General features: G+C 53.2%; 1 protein-coding gene and 2 long non-coding RNA genes across 5 annotated transcripts in view; 1 reads left to right on the top strand and 2 right to left on the bottom strand.

Moving 5' to 3' along the window:
* The window catches only part of COL26A1 (collagen type XXVI alpha 1 chain), a 162,801-nt gene extending 161,708 nt beyond the window's left edge, over window positions 1–1,093 (bottom strand). For both annotated transcript variants that reach the window (XM_042921149.1, XM_042921150.1), the window contains exon 1: window positions 880–1,093. In XM_042921149.1, coding sequence (XP_042777083.1) covers window positions 880–1,037 — 158 coding nt within the window. In that variant the 5' untranslated portion in view covers window positions 1,038–1,093. The remainder of the gene's footprint in view (window positions 1–879) is intronic.
* A 59-nt stretch (window positions 1,094–1,152) lies between these two features.
* Window positions 1,153–4,273, top strand: LOC122209375. 2 transcript variants are annotated; one of them, XR_006197574.1, is made up of 3 exons: window positions 1,153–1,232; window positions 1,699–1,739; window positions 3,681–4,273. It is a non-coding gene; the product is annotated as an uncharacterized LOC122209375 (long non-coding RNA). The 2 variants fall into 2 exon arrangements; XR_006197573.1 differs by having other exon boundaries at window positions 1,699–1,949.
* LOC122209376 overlaps window positions 2,783–15,141 on the bottom strand; it is a 30,545-nt gene continuing 18,186 nt past the window's right edge. The window contains exons 2-3 of the long non-coding RNA XR_006197575.1: window positions 3,530–3,684; window positions 2,783–3,059 (exon numbers count right to left, since the gene is read on the bottom strand). This is a non-coding gene — a long non-coding RNA (uncharacterized LOC122209376). The remainder of the gene's footprint in view (window positions 3,060–3,529; window positions 3,685–15,141) is intronic.

The raw sequence follows: 15,141 nt of genomic DNA, 5'->3' as shown, positions 1-15,141 counted from the left end.
TCGACTGAGCTGCGCAAACGGGCATTTGGCAACTTTTACTTGCGTGCTCACGCGTTTTCTGGGGGAATTCAACCTCGCGGTGAGCAGACGCTGCCCTAACCGTCTCGGGGGTGGCCAGGGCGCCACCTGCCGGCAGAGGAGGAAGCCACCCGTGCGTCCCGGCGCCTCGGGTTCGGTGACCTGGCTCCTTCTCCGGCCCCGCAGCGGATCCGTCCAATCGGAGCCCGGTTCCACGTCCCCAGGTGACTGGGGTGTGCGCAGCAGAGGCTCCTTCGTGGTCCCGGCCCCCAGGACGGGACGGAATCGTCCCCCACCCCCCCACCCCCGCCGTCTCCCCCCGGTATCCCTGGGCAGCAAGCAAGAGAGGCGGGAGACCGGACGCTCGGCCTTGGCAACCCGGGAACCTGCTCCCCAACACAAAGCCGCGGCCGCGCAGGTGAGCGCGGCGGAGCCACGTGATCCGGTAAACATCCAGGGACTGAGCCACGCAGCCCCAGCGGGCCACGGTCGCTGCCTCCGCGCGCCTCCCCACCCCACCCCCCACCCCCGCAGGTTTCGGCCACCTCCACTCGGAGCCGGGAGCCGAAGGGGCGAAGGTTGGGGGAGCAAAGAAAGGAAGAGAGAAGGTGGGCGCGGCCAGAGACCACCGCAGTCCCGACCCCGCGCCCCCCCCACCCCCGCCCCGGCCCAGGCCGCCCAAGCCCCCAGTCCCCGACCGCCCCGCGTCCCCAGCCCCACCGCCCAGCGCTCCATCCCCCCCCCCCCCTCCACCGTCCGGCTCCCTCCGTCCGCCAGCCTCTCGTCTCCAGCTCCGAGCCCCCGACCGCCCGGCGTCCCCAGCGCTCGCCCCCCAGGCCCCGCCGTCGCCGCGCTACTCACCGGCGGCTCCCGTAGCCGCTGCCGGGGGAGCCGGCGCCCGGCTCGGGGTAGCCGTGCTGCTGCAGGGCTGCGGCCGGGAAGGGGTACAGGAAGCCGGTGGCCAGCGCCGACCCGCAGAGGCAGCAGCACGCCCAGGGCAGGAGGAGAGCCAGCTTCATCTTGCGCGGCCGCCCGCGGGGACCCGGAGCCCGGGCGGCAGGACAGGCGGGAGCGCACCCGCGGCCGGACCGAACCCGCGGCCCCCGCCGGGAGCAGAGCGAGCGAGCCGGCGAGCGAGCGGAGCCCGGGTGCGAGTTGGAAGTTTCTGGGGGGCGCCCACGCCTCTCCAGGGCCGCCTTTTCAAATTCGGCGAGGTGGGCTCTGCGCCGTCAAAGGGGGCGTGGGGCTTTTTCATTAACCCTCGGCGGTCCGGGGCCGAGGAGGCGGCAGTGGCTGCAGAGCTGGGGGTCCGGGGGGGCGGGAGGGGGGGGAGCCGCGTGCCCGGAAAGCCAGACGTCGCGCCTGCGTCCTCGCGCACGCACTCTAGAACCTTCCCAACCAAGCCCTCTTCGGGTCCGCAAACGCTCGTGGGATCCCCGCTCCATGCCTGGCAATTTCGCCCGGGCGATTTTAATCCCCACAACGTTGCCTTCGGTATTAGATGCCACCATTCCCATTTTTTAGAGGCGGAAACAGAGGCCCAAAAGAGTTACGCCGGAAAAAGAGCACGCTCTTGGTCTAGGGCCCTTTGGACAAAACCACTTCACACCCAAGCTTCCTTAGAATCTTCTCCCTTTTCACCTCCACCCTCTACCTTGCCAACTCTCTTCTCTCTCCAAGGTGAGCTGTAGCCAGGAATGAGGAAAGCGCTGGACTTGGGGGTGAGAAGTTGTCCTTGGAATCACCGATTCATGAGGCATCAGATCTGGAAAGTAGCTTCAGGGGAGGGGAGATCGGATTACAGTCCCACCTTTTACAGATGGGCATGCCGAGTCCCAGATCCCACACCGAGCCCATGGGCCGCCTGGCCCCAAGTTGATCTTTTCTGGGCTGCAAGATCTCCAGAGCGCTGTACCTCAAGCAGGGGACAGGTGGGGCCCAAAATCTAGGCTGTGCCCTCTCTCCCCAGATTGAGTCTTTCTAATTCTCCCTGAAGCATCCTAGGGGCTGACAGAGGCCCCAAAGCTGCCTCTTGGCCCCCCTAAGAGCTCCTAGTCTGTAAAATGCCCCGAGGTCTGGAGAGAAGCCATCCAATATGGAAGTGCTTAATGGGCTGCAGTACATTTTGTAAGAGAATTCTGGAATTGTTTTTAGGGGAATACAGGAAGATGCCGTTGGGGATGTGAATAGAAAGGCCCACTCCCGCGGCCTCTGTCCTCTTGTTTACATATCCCATATGTGCCCTCTTGAGTACCTATCCCCAAACATATCCAACCCGCTTCACCTTCTCCCCAAACTACCCATCTTTCTCCACTCGGCTCTCTCACATCCTGCTGAGGCCTCGTCAGTGGACTTCCCAAGTCCCGAGTCTCTGACCAGGACTCAGGATGGATACAGTCCATCTCAGAGTGGGCAGTGCATAATGGGAAATGTCACTTGGACCTAGAACTACTTCCTTCAACTTGCCCTCCATCCCTCTCTCAAGACCTAAAAGATTTGGAGAGTTTGGGTTATCAGGGGATTTTCAGGGCCTCCCCTAAAGGAATCTGAACTGTGGTCCCTGGGCAGTTGGCTAACACCCAGTAAGTGGTGAGGTCATTCCCCGCCCCCCAGGAATTTGTAAGCATTCTGTCTTCTTCCTTCCTCTCCTTTACTTGCTTAATGAGACCTTAAAGACCAGAGAAATTCCATGTAGCTATAAATTAGCTTTATGCTGCAGGCGTGACATGAAGGGAACAAGATTTTTTTTTTTTAAGGATTTCGTTTTTATCTTAAAGTCATTTGTCCAGGGCTACAGGCTGCACCCAGACAAGAGAGGTGCAGAGAGAAAAGAGGGGATAACACTATTCTGTACACCTCAGGATTCTTTTAGGATGGAAAGCTTTAGGAAAAGAATTAATTCATCCCGGCAACTTCAGGACTGAGACAGTTGTCTGAGTTTGGTCCTCCGTTTCATATGTAGGACAGTAAGTTCATTCTGGCCCCACGAACGTGACCAGGAAACTTCTGTGTGTTCAGCACCATGCTGTGCACAGTGAGGGCTGGTAGAGAAGCAAATGATATGGTTGTCACCCTCACGGTGCCTGCACTACTCTTCAGGGAGGCATCAAAATGGCAAAAGGCAGGGGCACCGGGGTGGCTCAGTCGGTTAAGCGTCCAACTCTAGATTTCGGCTCAGGTCGTGATCTCGTGGTCTGTGAGTTCGAGCCTTGCATAGAGCTCTGCACTGACAGTGCGGAGCCTGCTTGGGATTCTCTCTCTCCCTCTCTCTCTGCCCCTCCCCTTCTCTCTCTCTCTCTCTCTCTCTCTCTCTCTCTCAAAATAAATAAAGTTAAAAAAAAAAATAGCAAAGGACAGCCAGCAGTTTGGACAAAAGTTCTGCAAACAAGAGGCGGTTCCATTTAGATGGTAAGGGAAAAGGCAGATGCATAAAATCAGGAAAAGAAATATGATACCGCCCACACCACCCAGACCCAGAAGCCCCAGGTCTGTTCCGGGCTCCCCCACTCACTTGCTGATGACCTGCAGAAAACTCCCCTCTCTGGTCCTTCCCAGTGTCTTCATTTGTAAAGTGAAAAGTGTATTGGTTGTCTCTGAAGATCTTTCCAGGTCTGGCCTTCAGTAATTCACTCTTCTCTTCGTCCTCCACTCCCCTCTCCAAGGCACCTGTGGATATACCCAGCCTTACTGAGCTGTCACTCTTCTACGTAAGATTTTCAGCTGCCACCCCCCACCCCCAAGATGGGGCCGCGGGAGCCAAGAAGAACGGAGAAGGGTTCAATAGCAATACGCTCTAAACTCCCCCCAGAGAACACCAGTGAGTAGAATCCCACTTCAACAGGTACCAGCCCTGTGACTTTGGACATGTTACCTAACCTCTCTGAGCGCCCTCATCTGTGAAACCAGAGTAATAATCACGACACCCAGGGCGTGGGTTTGCTAAAAGAATTCAATGAATTCTTCACCTGCAGTGCTTGAATGGTGCTGGCACCTTATGACAATAAATGTTCATTATGGTAATTTGCAAGGCTTTGGTGAGGGATAAAATTGAAGAGCACCCCCCTTCTCAACCCCTACCCCCAAGTGGGGCTGACCAGGAGGCTCATATCCCAGGGTGCAGAGCTTTCTCAGACGAGACTCTGAGAGGCCCCGGGACAAACCCAGTATTCCAATGGTCAACAATTTAAAACCACACTTTATTTTACTTAAAAAAAATTTTTTTTAAATGTTTATTTCACTTTTGAGAAAGAGACAGAGCATGAGCAGGGGAAGGGCAGAGAGAAGGGAGACACAGAATCCGAAGCAGGCTCCAGGCTCCGAGCTGTCGGCACAGAGCCCGACGCGGGGCTGGAACTCACCAACCGCGAGATCATGACCTGAGCCGAAGTCGGACCCTTAACCGACTGAGCCACCCAGGTGCCCTGAAACAAAACTTTATTGTAAAACAAATATGAGACTATTATTGTGAAGGATGTACAGTTTGCGTGTTTTCTTTTTAAGATAAAACTTACTTATGGTGAGTGGCAAACGGGATGTTTGAGGGCCCTGAAATAAAGGGTCAGGCAGTACCCCAGAGAGTCTAGGGGTCTTCAATCACTAGCACTGATTGGCTGGCCTAATCGGTGCTCCACCCACCTGCTTGTGTCTATATTCCACACCGGTGCCTTGGGCATCCCACTAATACCCGTTAGCACTTCGGGAGAGGCGGAAGCCACTGTTCCCAGGAGCCCAAGACATTAAGCCATAAGTGCTTGGAGCTGGGACCCTGACTGCAGGGCTGACTCCTTCCTCCTCTCTTCCTTGGTGACCCTGGGCAATCACAGAACCTCTTCCCTCCCAACCTCAATGTAACGAAAACCGGCCGAATGAGGCTGGGAGGCTTTCCTGAGCTCCTCCACTGTTTGCCACAAGCCTGACATGGACAGGCAGGGGTCCTCGGAATTACTTTTCAGACAAGGAGTGGAGACAAGTGATTTGTCCAGGGCCCTGTGCTCTCTCCTCCTTTTGCAAGTTCAAAAGTGCCTTGAAAACGGGTTGTTTGTACAAAGACGGATCAGATTTCTTGGTGGAAGGAGACAGCCCCCCACACACACATACACACACACACACACACACACACACACACACACACACGAAGAGTGGGCCCCTCCCCAACTCTGTTAGCAGGCCTTTCTGATAAGAAAGTATCAGTCAGCATCCTCTATCGCAGACAAAAAGCAGATCTTCTGTTCTGCTGAGGTCAGCAGAGAGAGCCACTGAACAGAGAAGTAATACTCATCAAGCTGAAGCCAAGGTAAATATTGACCTTCTGGCATGATAAATCCTCCTGTTAATCTAAAACAGAAATCTTCCCCTCCCCCCGCCCAGTGCCCTATTGCACATGGATTCTCCGGTTCCCCCCAGAAGTTCAGGGAGGCCGCGTAGGAACGGAGAGGTTTTCGCACTGATTTCTCCAGCAGCCCGTAATCCCGGCTGTTCCAGATCCCAAGACAGCACAGAAATGGGCACGGTTGACTCCAGGTTGCAGGACGGTCACAGCAGAAGGGCTTCTTCGTTCTGCTCCAAGCTTTTTGTCCTTGGGCCGGGGCAGAATGGGGCCAAACATGGACACTCTGCAAGATGCGAACCCTGAATTTTTCTTCTTTCCCCCGCACACCCCCACACGTGTCCACCCGGGCCCTATAAACAGGAACGCTGCTTTGCCCAGCACACCTGCAAGTGTAAGCCTACCTGTTTCCCCCAAACACCGGCAGTGAGATAGATGTTCAGAAGACGGCGAATTTGACGGCTGCCACAACAGCCCATGATCTTAAACAGAAGTTTGAAGGGGGGGGGGGGGGGGGGAGTGTCAAAAACAAAACCTAAAAAACACTAAAAAAAAAAAAGTAGGGAGTGTGCCCAATCACCCACGCTAAAAGCCCAACTTGTATGGTGATAAGTTTGCTCCCTAATGTGGCCACAGCCCAGCAAATGCTTCCCAAAGAGCTTAACGAGATGGTTCGATGATAAACAAAGGAAGGCCATGTCTTCGTGTGTTCCTTCCGCTGCTATAAAGAACACCATAGACTAGGGGGCTTATAAACCATAGAAATTTATTTCTGACAGTTCTGGGAGCTGGAAGTCCAAGATCAAGGTGAGGGCCCACTTCCTGGTTCATGGAAGGCCATCTTCTCGCTGTGTCCTCACATGTCAGAAGGGGCAAGGGAGCCCGCTGGGGTCTCTTTTATGAGGGCATCAGTCCCGTTCAGGAAGGCTCCAGCCTCCTGAGCTAAGCACCTCCCAAAGGTCCCGCCTCCAAATACCATCATACTAGGGGGTTAGGATCTCAAGGGATGGATGGGGAGTGGAGGGGACACAGACATTCAGTCCCTTGCAAGGGACTAAAATTCCAAAATAAAGAAGAGGCAATGCCCGGGAGAGTGTTGGCCTTACCAGTTTTACCCTGGCACAGGTATGAAGACAGTGGGGTGTTTAGACACAGTAACCCCACATCATGATGGCCCTCCCACCAGTGCCCGAGCTGAGGGTCTGTGATGGGTAGTTCTTCCCAGGGCTCCTCACTCCCTGCACTGTCCAGTGCTGCAGTTCAGCACTTGGGGCTCCTGCCATGAGAAGACCGTAAAACAAAGCAACGATGAGTGACTGGGGAGGTAGGAGTGGCCACGGAGGGACGCTGGACTCAGGGAAGACCGGCCGGGAGTGATCCAGACCTCCCAAGTCATGCAGGGAAAAGGAATGAAACTTGTTCTTTGAGCCCCAAGGACAACTTGGAGGCTAATGCATGATGATGTCCGCTGAACACAAAGAGAACTTCGTGAGTCAGGTAAGTGGAAAGCAGGAGCCAAGGCCCTGAGACCGTGGTTCCAGGCCCTCGGGGCAAGAAAGGCACCTCATCAATGGAAGACTTTCCCCCAAATGGGCCTGAGTAAGTCTGGGAGAGGAAACTGGTGTTCGCCAATGTCTAGATCAGCTGCCTTCTCCAGAGAAGGCCTCCCTCCCCCAGCACCCCCCCCCCCCCTTGCAGCTGGGCAGGGCCATGTGGCTAGCTCTGGCTGCTGGGCAGGAGCAGAAGGGACCACACCCACTTCTGGGCAAAGAGAGGTGAGGGGGTATGACTTCTCCAAGCCCTGTCTGTCCCCCAGATGTTCCCTGGGCTGGGCCTGAGTCAGCCTGGACCCCTGTGTGCAGGAGGCTTTCCCCCACCCAGCCCGCCCTCTAACTAGCGCTGGAGAGCCTTCAGTGGTCAGCCACGGAGATGTCAGGGACATCTTACTACTGTAGCATTGCCTGGCCTTTTCTGACTAATACATTAAAGGACGTATGTGTGCTTTGGTGGCTTGGTGCAAAGGGGCCCTTTGCCCTGCAGAAGTGGTCAGAAAATGATCTCCTATGGACAAGATTGAACCTTTTGGTGCCTGTCCATCTGCGTCTATGCAAGATCTGGGTCACGTCCCTCTCTTTCACTTTCCCAGATGTGTCTGTCGCTCTCACTAAGCAAATCCTAACGTGTGGCGAACCAAAGGGCACAGGTGAGGCTCTGTGCTAGGCCCTGGAGGTGCCCAGCCGAATCAGACATCAGTTTCACCCACAGCTGGACTTACAGGAGGACCCTTAGGAAGGACGCAAATAAGGAAACGTTGTCCCTGACGCCATGTGATCCAGAAGTAACAGCTCAGAGGAGGCTGGGGATTCGGGGGGCAGGGAAATCCGTTTGAACTCCGGAGAGGCCTTGAAGCAAGAGGAGAGATTTGAACAGAGCTGAGAGGCAGGGAGGGCACGGGGAGCAGGAGCAGGGGCGGGGGGGGGGGGGGGGGGGCGGGGAGGGCCTGGGGTGGAGCGGAAGGTGCCTGCTTAGCTCCCACCTGTGCACCCAGCAGGTACCGTGGTGTATGTGCACCCAAACCCCTTGAGATCTGGAGAGAAGCCACCCCCCAGCAAAGGCAGCTGTCCGGGTGAGTGAGGGCTCTACACTGCTCTGTGGTCTGTCCCCCGACACCCTTCTCCCCTACTCCCCAACCCCAACTCCAGGTTCCATCCTCCCCTCCAGACCACCTTGGAAACCGGTGAGGAGGGGGACAGGCTCAGACAGGAGGGGGACAGTAGGGAGCCAAGTTCTTCTTCAAGCAGGTCCAAAGTCAGAGGGCTGAGGAGGGGTGGGGGTTGCAGGTTGGGGAGCAAAACGAAGGTGTGTGCCTGGCATGACAGAAGGCAAGCCCTGGACACGGGTGACCATCGGCGGGGTGGTGCTGCCACCACTCGGTCGGCTCACTCTGCATGCCCAGTCCCCTGGCTGCCATGGACCACCCCTCCCTCCCACATCTGCATTGTCTCCCAGGGGCCCTCAGACTCAGCGGGGTAAAAGCTGAGCTCCACCCTTAGGGTCACTGCCCGTCCACACTTGTGTGAATTAGGGAAAGGCGGCCCCTGTTTTCGGGGTGGGCACACCCCCACCAGGCTCGGCCCGCAGATCCCAGGATGGGCGTCAGCCCCCCCTTGCCCCTCCGCAGCCCTGTGGGCCAACCCCCACCCCCGGGGGCTCCTCTGCGCACACACCACCCGGACTGAAATCCGGTCCCCCTGCCCCGTATCCGATGGGGTCTCTAAATCTGGTCTATTCTAGATGACTCTTGTCCTCCCCCACCTCCACACCACCTCTGCATGCTCCAGCTCCAGAGGGACACCTCTGTTCCCTCAACGGGCCAGGATCTTTTCCATTGTTGAGACTGCACAGCCGGCTCCCCTCTGTCTGTGCTGTGCTGCAGACTGAATGCTTCCCACCCGCCCACCCAGACTCACGTGTTGAAAGCCCACCCCCAAGGCAATGGCCTTAGAAGGTGCGGCCTTTGGGAGGTGATTAGGTCATTAAGGTGGAGCCTCCTGAATGGGGATGAGTGCCCTGCTTTTTTGTTTGTTTTAATGGTTATTAAATATTTATTTTTGAGAGAAAGAGAGACACAGAGTATGCGTGAGGGAGGGGCAGAGAGAGAGGGAGACACAAAATCTGAAGCAGGCTCCAGGCTCCGAGCTGTCAGCACAGAGCCTGACGCGGGGCTCGAACCCATGGACCGTGAGATCATGACCTGAGCCAAAGTCAGACGCTTAACCGGCTGAGCCGCCCAGGCGCCCCATGAGCACCCTTCTAAAAGAGACTTCAGAGAGTTCCCTTGCTCCTTTGCCGTGTCAGGAGACAGATGTCTGTGAACCGGGAAGCAGGCTGTCACCAGACACAGAATCTGCCGGCACCGTGGTCTTGGCGGCCTCCAGAAGAGTGAAAAACAAATGCCTGTTGTTCAGAAGCACCCCCGGCCTGCGGTGTTCTCTTTCAGCAGCCAGAATGGACTAAGACCCTCTTCCACCCTCCGTCTGTGTCCCCACCCCGCACGTCCCCCGTGAGTCTCCTCCAGAATCACTAATCTCTAATCTCTAATTAGATCACAGATCACTAATCTCTCCAACTAGGACGATGCCCATCCGGTGCCTCCAGAGATCTTTCCACAACATCCTATGCCCACACCCATGTTCCCTTGCCATGCCTGCTTCTTCACACATCTGCCGTCTCCCCTACAACACACTTCACACTCCGAAAGCAACAGTCATTTCCCACTCGTCTCTGTGTCCGTGGGCCTGAGAGGCTCGCACCCAGTCAAAGCTTAGTCAATATTAGCCGGTTATCTGAGTGAATCAGTGAATCATTTGGTTAATTCCCCCAAACCCCCAGGGAGAAGAGAGCTGGGGCCCAAGCTGCTGTCCCCGGGGGGTGGCATCTAAGGGACATTCGTGCAGGTTTGGGGCCCCGGACCACAACTGTTTACTGTGTGTTCTTTATTTCTTTGTATGTGACAAAGAAAAAGAGAGAGCCACAAATGGAAATGGCAGGTGGGTTCTACAGACGACAGGACCAAAAGAAGGAATTTGCCATTCATTGCAAGAGAGACCTAGCACCTGACCCACTCATATCTCTATCTAAAATTACTACATTTACTGGGGCACCTGGGTGGCTCAGTCGGTTGGGCGTCTGACTTCGACTCGGGTCACGATCTCGCAGTTTGTGAGTTCGGGCCCTGCGTCGGGCTCTGTGCTGACAGCTCGGAGCCTGAAGCCTGCTTTGGATTCTGTGTCTCCCTTTCTCTATCTCTATCCTTCCCCCACCCACACTTTGTGTCTCTCTCTCAAAAATAAATAAACATTAAAAAAAATATTTTTTTTAATAAAAAAAAAATTACTATGTTTACTACTTAAGCAAGAATTGCCAGGTAAGATCATCAAACCAAAAACCTCCACATAGCCTTGGTGAAGATCAGCCCACCATCACTTTAGAAAGATTTACCCCAGGGGCGCCTGGGTGGCTCAGCTGGTTAGGCATCAGACTCTTGGTTTCGGCTCCGGTCATGATCTCATGGTTTCATGAGCTGGGCTCTGTGCTGACAGTGTGGAGCCTACTTGGGATTCTCTCTTCCTCCCCCTCTCTCTGCCTCTCCCCCACTCCTGCTGTCTCTGTCTCTCTCAAAAATGAATACAAAAAATTTTTTAAAAAAAGGCTTTACCCTGGAGGTCTTTGTTGCACATAACCTAAAACACCTTCCCCGGGCTTCTCTGAAGGCATGTTTTGCTGAAAACCAGACAGGAAGGAAGGCCATATTCCCTAAGGGTGGCTTTGATACTAAGACCCAGAAGAAAGAGAATGAAAAGTTGGTTCCACTTGATAAAACCCGTATTGCAATTTACTATTACCAAAGTGTCCGTTTGAAGTCAAAACAAGTTCTAGATAAGCCCTTCATTGAGAGACCAGAAAAAAAGGGGAAGGGGAGATTAAAGCAGTCAGAGTGGAATTCTGATTAGACAGTCATTAATTAAGACCATGAAAGTCCCGTGGAGTCTTCTTTGATTGGAGAAATAGTTGATTACAGAATTAAAGGCTTTGGGGGAAATCTTTGCATGCCGAAGAGAGCCAAAAATTAATTCTGGGATTTTAAAATTAAGGCATTATTAAAGCTAGGGCGTTGCTTGTAACCAGAAGACCATGTCAATTTAATCAGACTCTTATGGGGAGAGAGAGAGAGAGGGCAACTGGTGGTTGGTTGCCAGAGGGGAATGGGTAGGGATGGGCGAAATAGGGGAAGGGGATTAAGAGCCACAGACTTCCAGTTATAAAACAAATAAGTCACGGCGGATGAAAAAGTACAGCATAGGGAATACGGTCCATAATATTGTAATCACTTTGCATGGTGACAGAGGGTAACTATTTCGTTATACATATAATTGTCGTATCACTGTGGTATGCCTGAAATCGGTGTGATATTGTGTATTAACTTAACTCCAAGTTAAAAAAGAAAAAAATTAAATCTTACAGGGGAGCAAGGGAGTCAAAGTAAGGAACCATTTTCTTTCAAAGCCCTGTGCTGCCGTCTGACTTCCATCTGGCCTGCGCGCCCTCACAGAGCCGCCCAGAGAGACCTTTGCCATGGGAAGCAGCCTCGTAGTCTGGGTGCACCTGGTGCTACACAGCGGCTGTCCTGCCGCCTGCAGGCCTTCCAGCATCAGGCCCAACAGGACCCGGACGCAGACACTTACTGCGGGGTGCTGTGGACCACTTTCTTAGCCTTGAACTCCAGTTTCTTTGTCTGTGTGTAAGACGGAAAGAGGATTCTCACCTAGGGTCACTAGGAGAATTCATGCTCACATACATTCTTCTGTATAATAGTAGGAAGGGACTCACCTACAAAAGCTCAAACAAGCACGGTTCTCTGCCTCACTTCCTCTCTCCAACCCACCCCTAAGTGGCCTTCAGAAAAGATGGTTCCGGAATGCAGATCATGTCATTCCCCTCCAGGCCTTTGCAGAGGGTGCCAAGGATTTGGATTTGATCTCCCTTTAAGCCTGATGCCAAAAGTCCCTCTTGGACTCATCCCTTGCCCTAGCTGCTCTCCCTCAAACACTCACAGTGGCTCCCCATTACCTACAGAATAAAGTCTGAACACTCCTTGATCTGGCGTTCAAAGTCCTTCACCACCTGGCCCCAAACTACCTTTCTAGAGTCCTCTATCACCACTTCCTTTTGCATACATAAATCCCAGAGCAAGTCACATACACAGGGTCGGGAAATTATAGCAGCTAAGGTAAGATTATAACAGGAAATGGCACCCGAGGCAGCTGAGCAGAGAAGACATGAGCAACAGCCAGAGAAGAGGCCACTGCACCAGCAGGGACACATCACAGGGGGCCAAAGTTGCCCCACTCGCAGGGGGTGGAGCATCCCTGAAGGAGTTTAAACAGAGGCCGGAAGTGATTCGGTTTGCATTTAGGAAGCTTTCTCTGGCTGCGGAAGCTAGAATAAATAGGAACAGGGAAGGTTGGAGGCCAGGAAGACCAACACAGAGGCTTTTGCAGAAAAGCATTTAGAGCACAGGTAGGGGCACTACCTGGGTGGCTTGGTTGGTTGAGTGTCCAACTCTTGATTTAGGCTCAGGGTCAAGGGATCAAGCCCAGTATTGGGCTCTGTGCTGAGCAAGGAGCCTGCTTAAGATTCATCCTCTCTCTCTCTCTCTCTCTCTCTCTCTCCCCCTGCCCCTCCCCTGCTCACACTCACTCTCTCTCTAAAATATCAATAAATCAATAATAAAAATAATTTTTAGGGGCACCTGGGTGATTCAGTCAGTTGAGCATCCGACTTGGGCTCAGGTCATGATCTCATGGTTCGTGAGTTCGAGCCCCGCGTCGGGCTCTGTGCTGATAGCTCGGAACCTGGAGCCTGTTTCAGATTCTGTCTCCCTCTCTCTCTGACCCTCCCCCATTCATGCTCTGTCTCTCTCTGTCTCAAAAATAAATAAAAACGTTAAAAAATTAAAAAAAAAATAGATAGATAAATACATATAAAGAGAATGTAAAATATCTCACCACTTTTACATTATTCTATGTTGAAATGATCATTTTTTTATACACTGGGCTAAATAAAATTGTTAAAATTAATTTTCCTTTTTTCTCCTACATGTTTTGAAGGTGGCTATTAGAAAATTCAAAACCACATGCAAAACTTCTGTTATATTTCTATCGGAAGCACGAAGGGTGAAGCGGGTATCTGAAATGATGCTGGGTCCCCGCCCAGGAGACAGCCCGTGATAATGGTGAGAATGGGACACGGCTCCAGCTTCCTGGATGCAGGCACTGTCCCAAGCACCTGAAATTCTATACTCTTTGATTCGTTCCAACAAGTTAACAAGGTACCATTATTATCCCCATTTGATAGATGGCAAAACTGAGGCACAAAGAGCGGTGATTCAGACCTAGGCAGTCTGGGACTCCTAGTCACTGTGTATACTGCCCCCTTCTAGGAGGGCCATGAACTGAGCCTGGGAAGGGGAGAGCGGGCCTGCCAGGGGTGACAGAAGAGAGTCCCTTTGGGGATGTATTGAATGCAGATGTGCTTCCAGGTTATCCAATGAGGATATTTCACTGGAGGGACAGACCTAGAACTGGAGGCTAATCCATGGAGGCGGAGGCAGTGAAGTCATGGGACAGAGCGTGAGGAGCCCGGGAGAGAAGTGAGTCAGGGCTGATCTCCACTCAGCCTGCCTTACACCCCCACTTCCACCCTCTGAGGCACCCCCAACATATATGGGATCATCGATTCATTGCTTCATTCAACAAATATTTATTGAGTGCCTATGACACGCCAGGCACTTAACTGTAAGATTTTTTTTTTTCTTTGCATGAGGGGAATCGTTTCAAAGAATACCCCTAATGAAAGGAACAAAATAAAGGGAGGAAGAAAGAGTTGTCTGTGTCCTACAAAACCATTGGAAAGGAATCCATCCTTGTATCTAGTGAATAAGATAAACCAAGGCCCTGATATCAAGATGCTTAAACTCTGCTCAGCGTTACCAGCAATAAACAAGAAAACAACAAAGCATTCTATTTTTTTTTAAGTGTATTTAATTATTGTGAGAGAGAGAGAGAACAAGCGCGTGAGAGCAGGGGAGGGGCAGAGAGAGAATCCCAAGCAGGCTCCACGCCGTGAGCACAGAGCCCGATGCGAGGCTCCGACCGACAATCTGTGAGATCAGGACCTGAGCAGAAGCCAAGAGTTGGGACGCTTAACCGACTGAGCCACCCAGGTGCCCCCAGGAGATTGCACTTTTAAATATTAGGTGTAATGAGGGGTGGAGGACACTGCTTTAGATGGAGGGGTGGGTGTGGCCTCTTGGAGGAGGTGCTATTGAAGCAGAGGCTTTTTTTCCCCTAAAGTTTACTTATTTTTGAGAGAGAGGGAGACAGAGCGCAAGCAGAGGAGGGACAGAAAGAGAGGGAGACACCGAATCCGAAGCGGGCTCCAGGTTCTGAGCTGTCAGCAGAGCCCAATGCGGGGCTGGAACTCACAAACCGTGAGATCATGACCTGAGCCGAAGTCGGACACTCAACCGACTGAGCCACCCAGGCGCCCCTGAAGACTTTAACGATGGGAAGGAGGAGCATGAGACGCTAGAATGTAACAAGTTCTAGGAGGATCAAAGAGGCTGGTGTGGCTGGAATAGAATAAGGTGGGGGAGGGGACGGTCCAGATCATTCCACACATACCAGGGGAAGCCAGAAGAGGGTCAAGAGGGGGAGAGTGAGAGCGGGCATACATCTTTCCGGCTCCTTCCCGGCTTCAGTGTCCAAGTTTGTGACAATAACCTGTCCTTCCAGGGCTCCAGCTGCGACCAGAGGCCCCTTCCATGCTCCAGCTCCCAGTAGGCCCCAACAGCATTCGTCACAACATGCTTCCCCATCCCATGTGTCTATAAGGGGTCCTTCATTGAAGCCTCTTCATTTGAACCATCCAGGATCCATTCTGCTTCCTGCCTTGACCCTGGTGCAGCCAGTTGGTAGAAGATAAAACTGGGACCCATAGAGCGCTGTGTAGCTTTTCAGGGTGGCCATGTACATTTGTGTATGCTGTAGACTGCACAACTGCAGGGGCCGCCATTCACTTCGCAATCCATGGGAATGATTTGCCCCAGATTTATGCAGCACACATTCTGCAGAGCTGAACCCGATGGCCCTAATTTGCCCAAGGTCAACCAGCTCCTGGCACTTGCAGCAGGGTCCTGATCTGTGTCCTATGGCTGTTAATACCACTCAAGGTGG

The sequence above is a fragment of the Panthera leo genome, chromosome E3 (assembly GCF_018350215.1).
Source record: "Panthera leo isolate Ple1 chromosome E3, P.leo_Ple1_pat1.1, whole genome shotgun sequence".
NCBI lineage: Eukaryota > Metazoa > Chordata > Mammalia > Carnivora > Felidae > Panthera > Panthera leo.
This window is presented reverse-complemented; position numbering and strand designations above follow the sequence as displayed.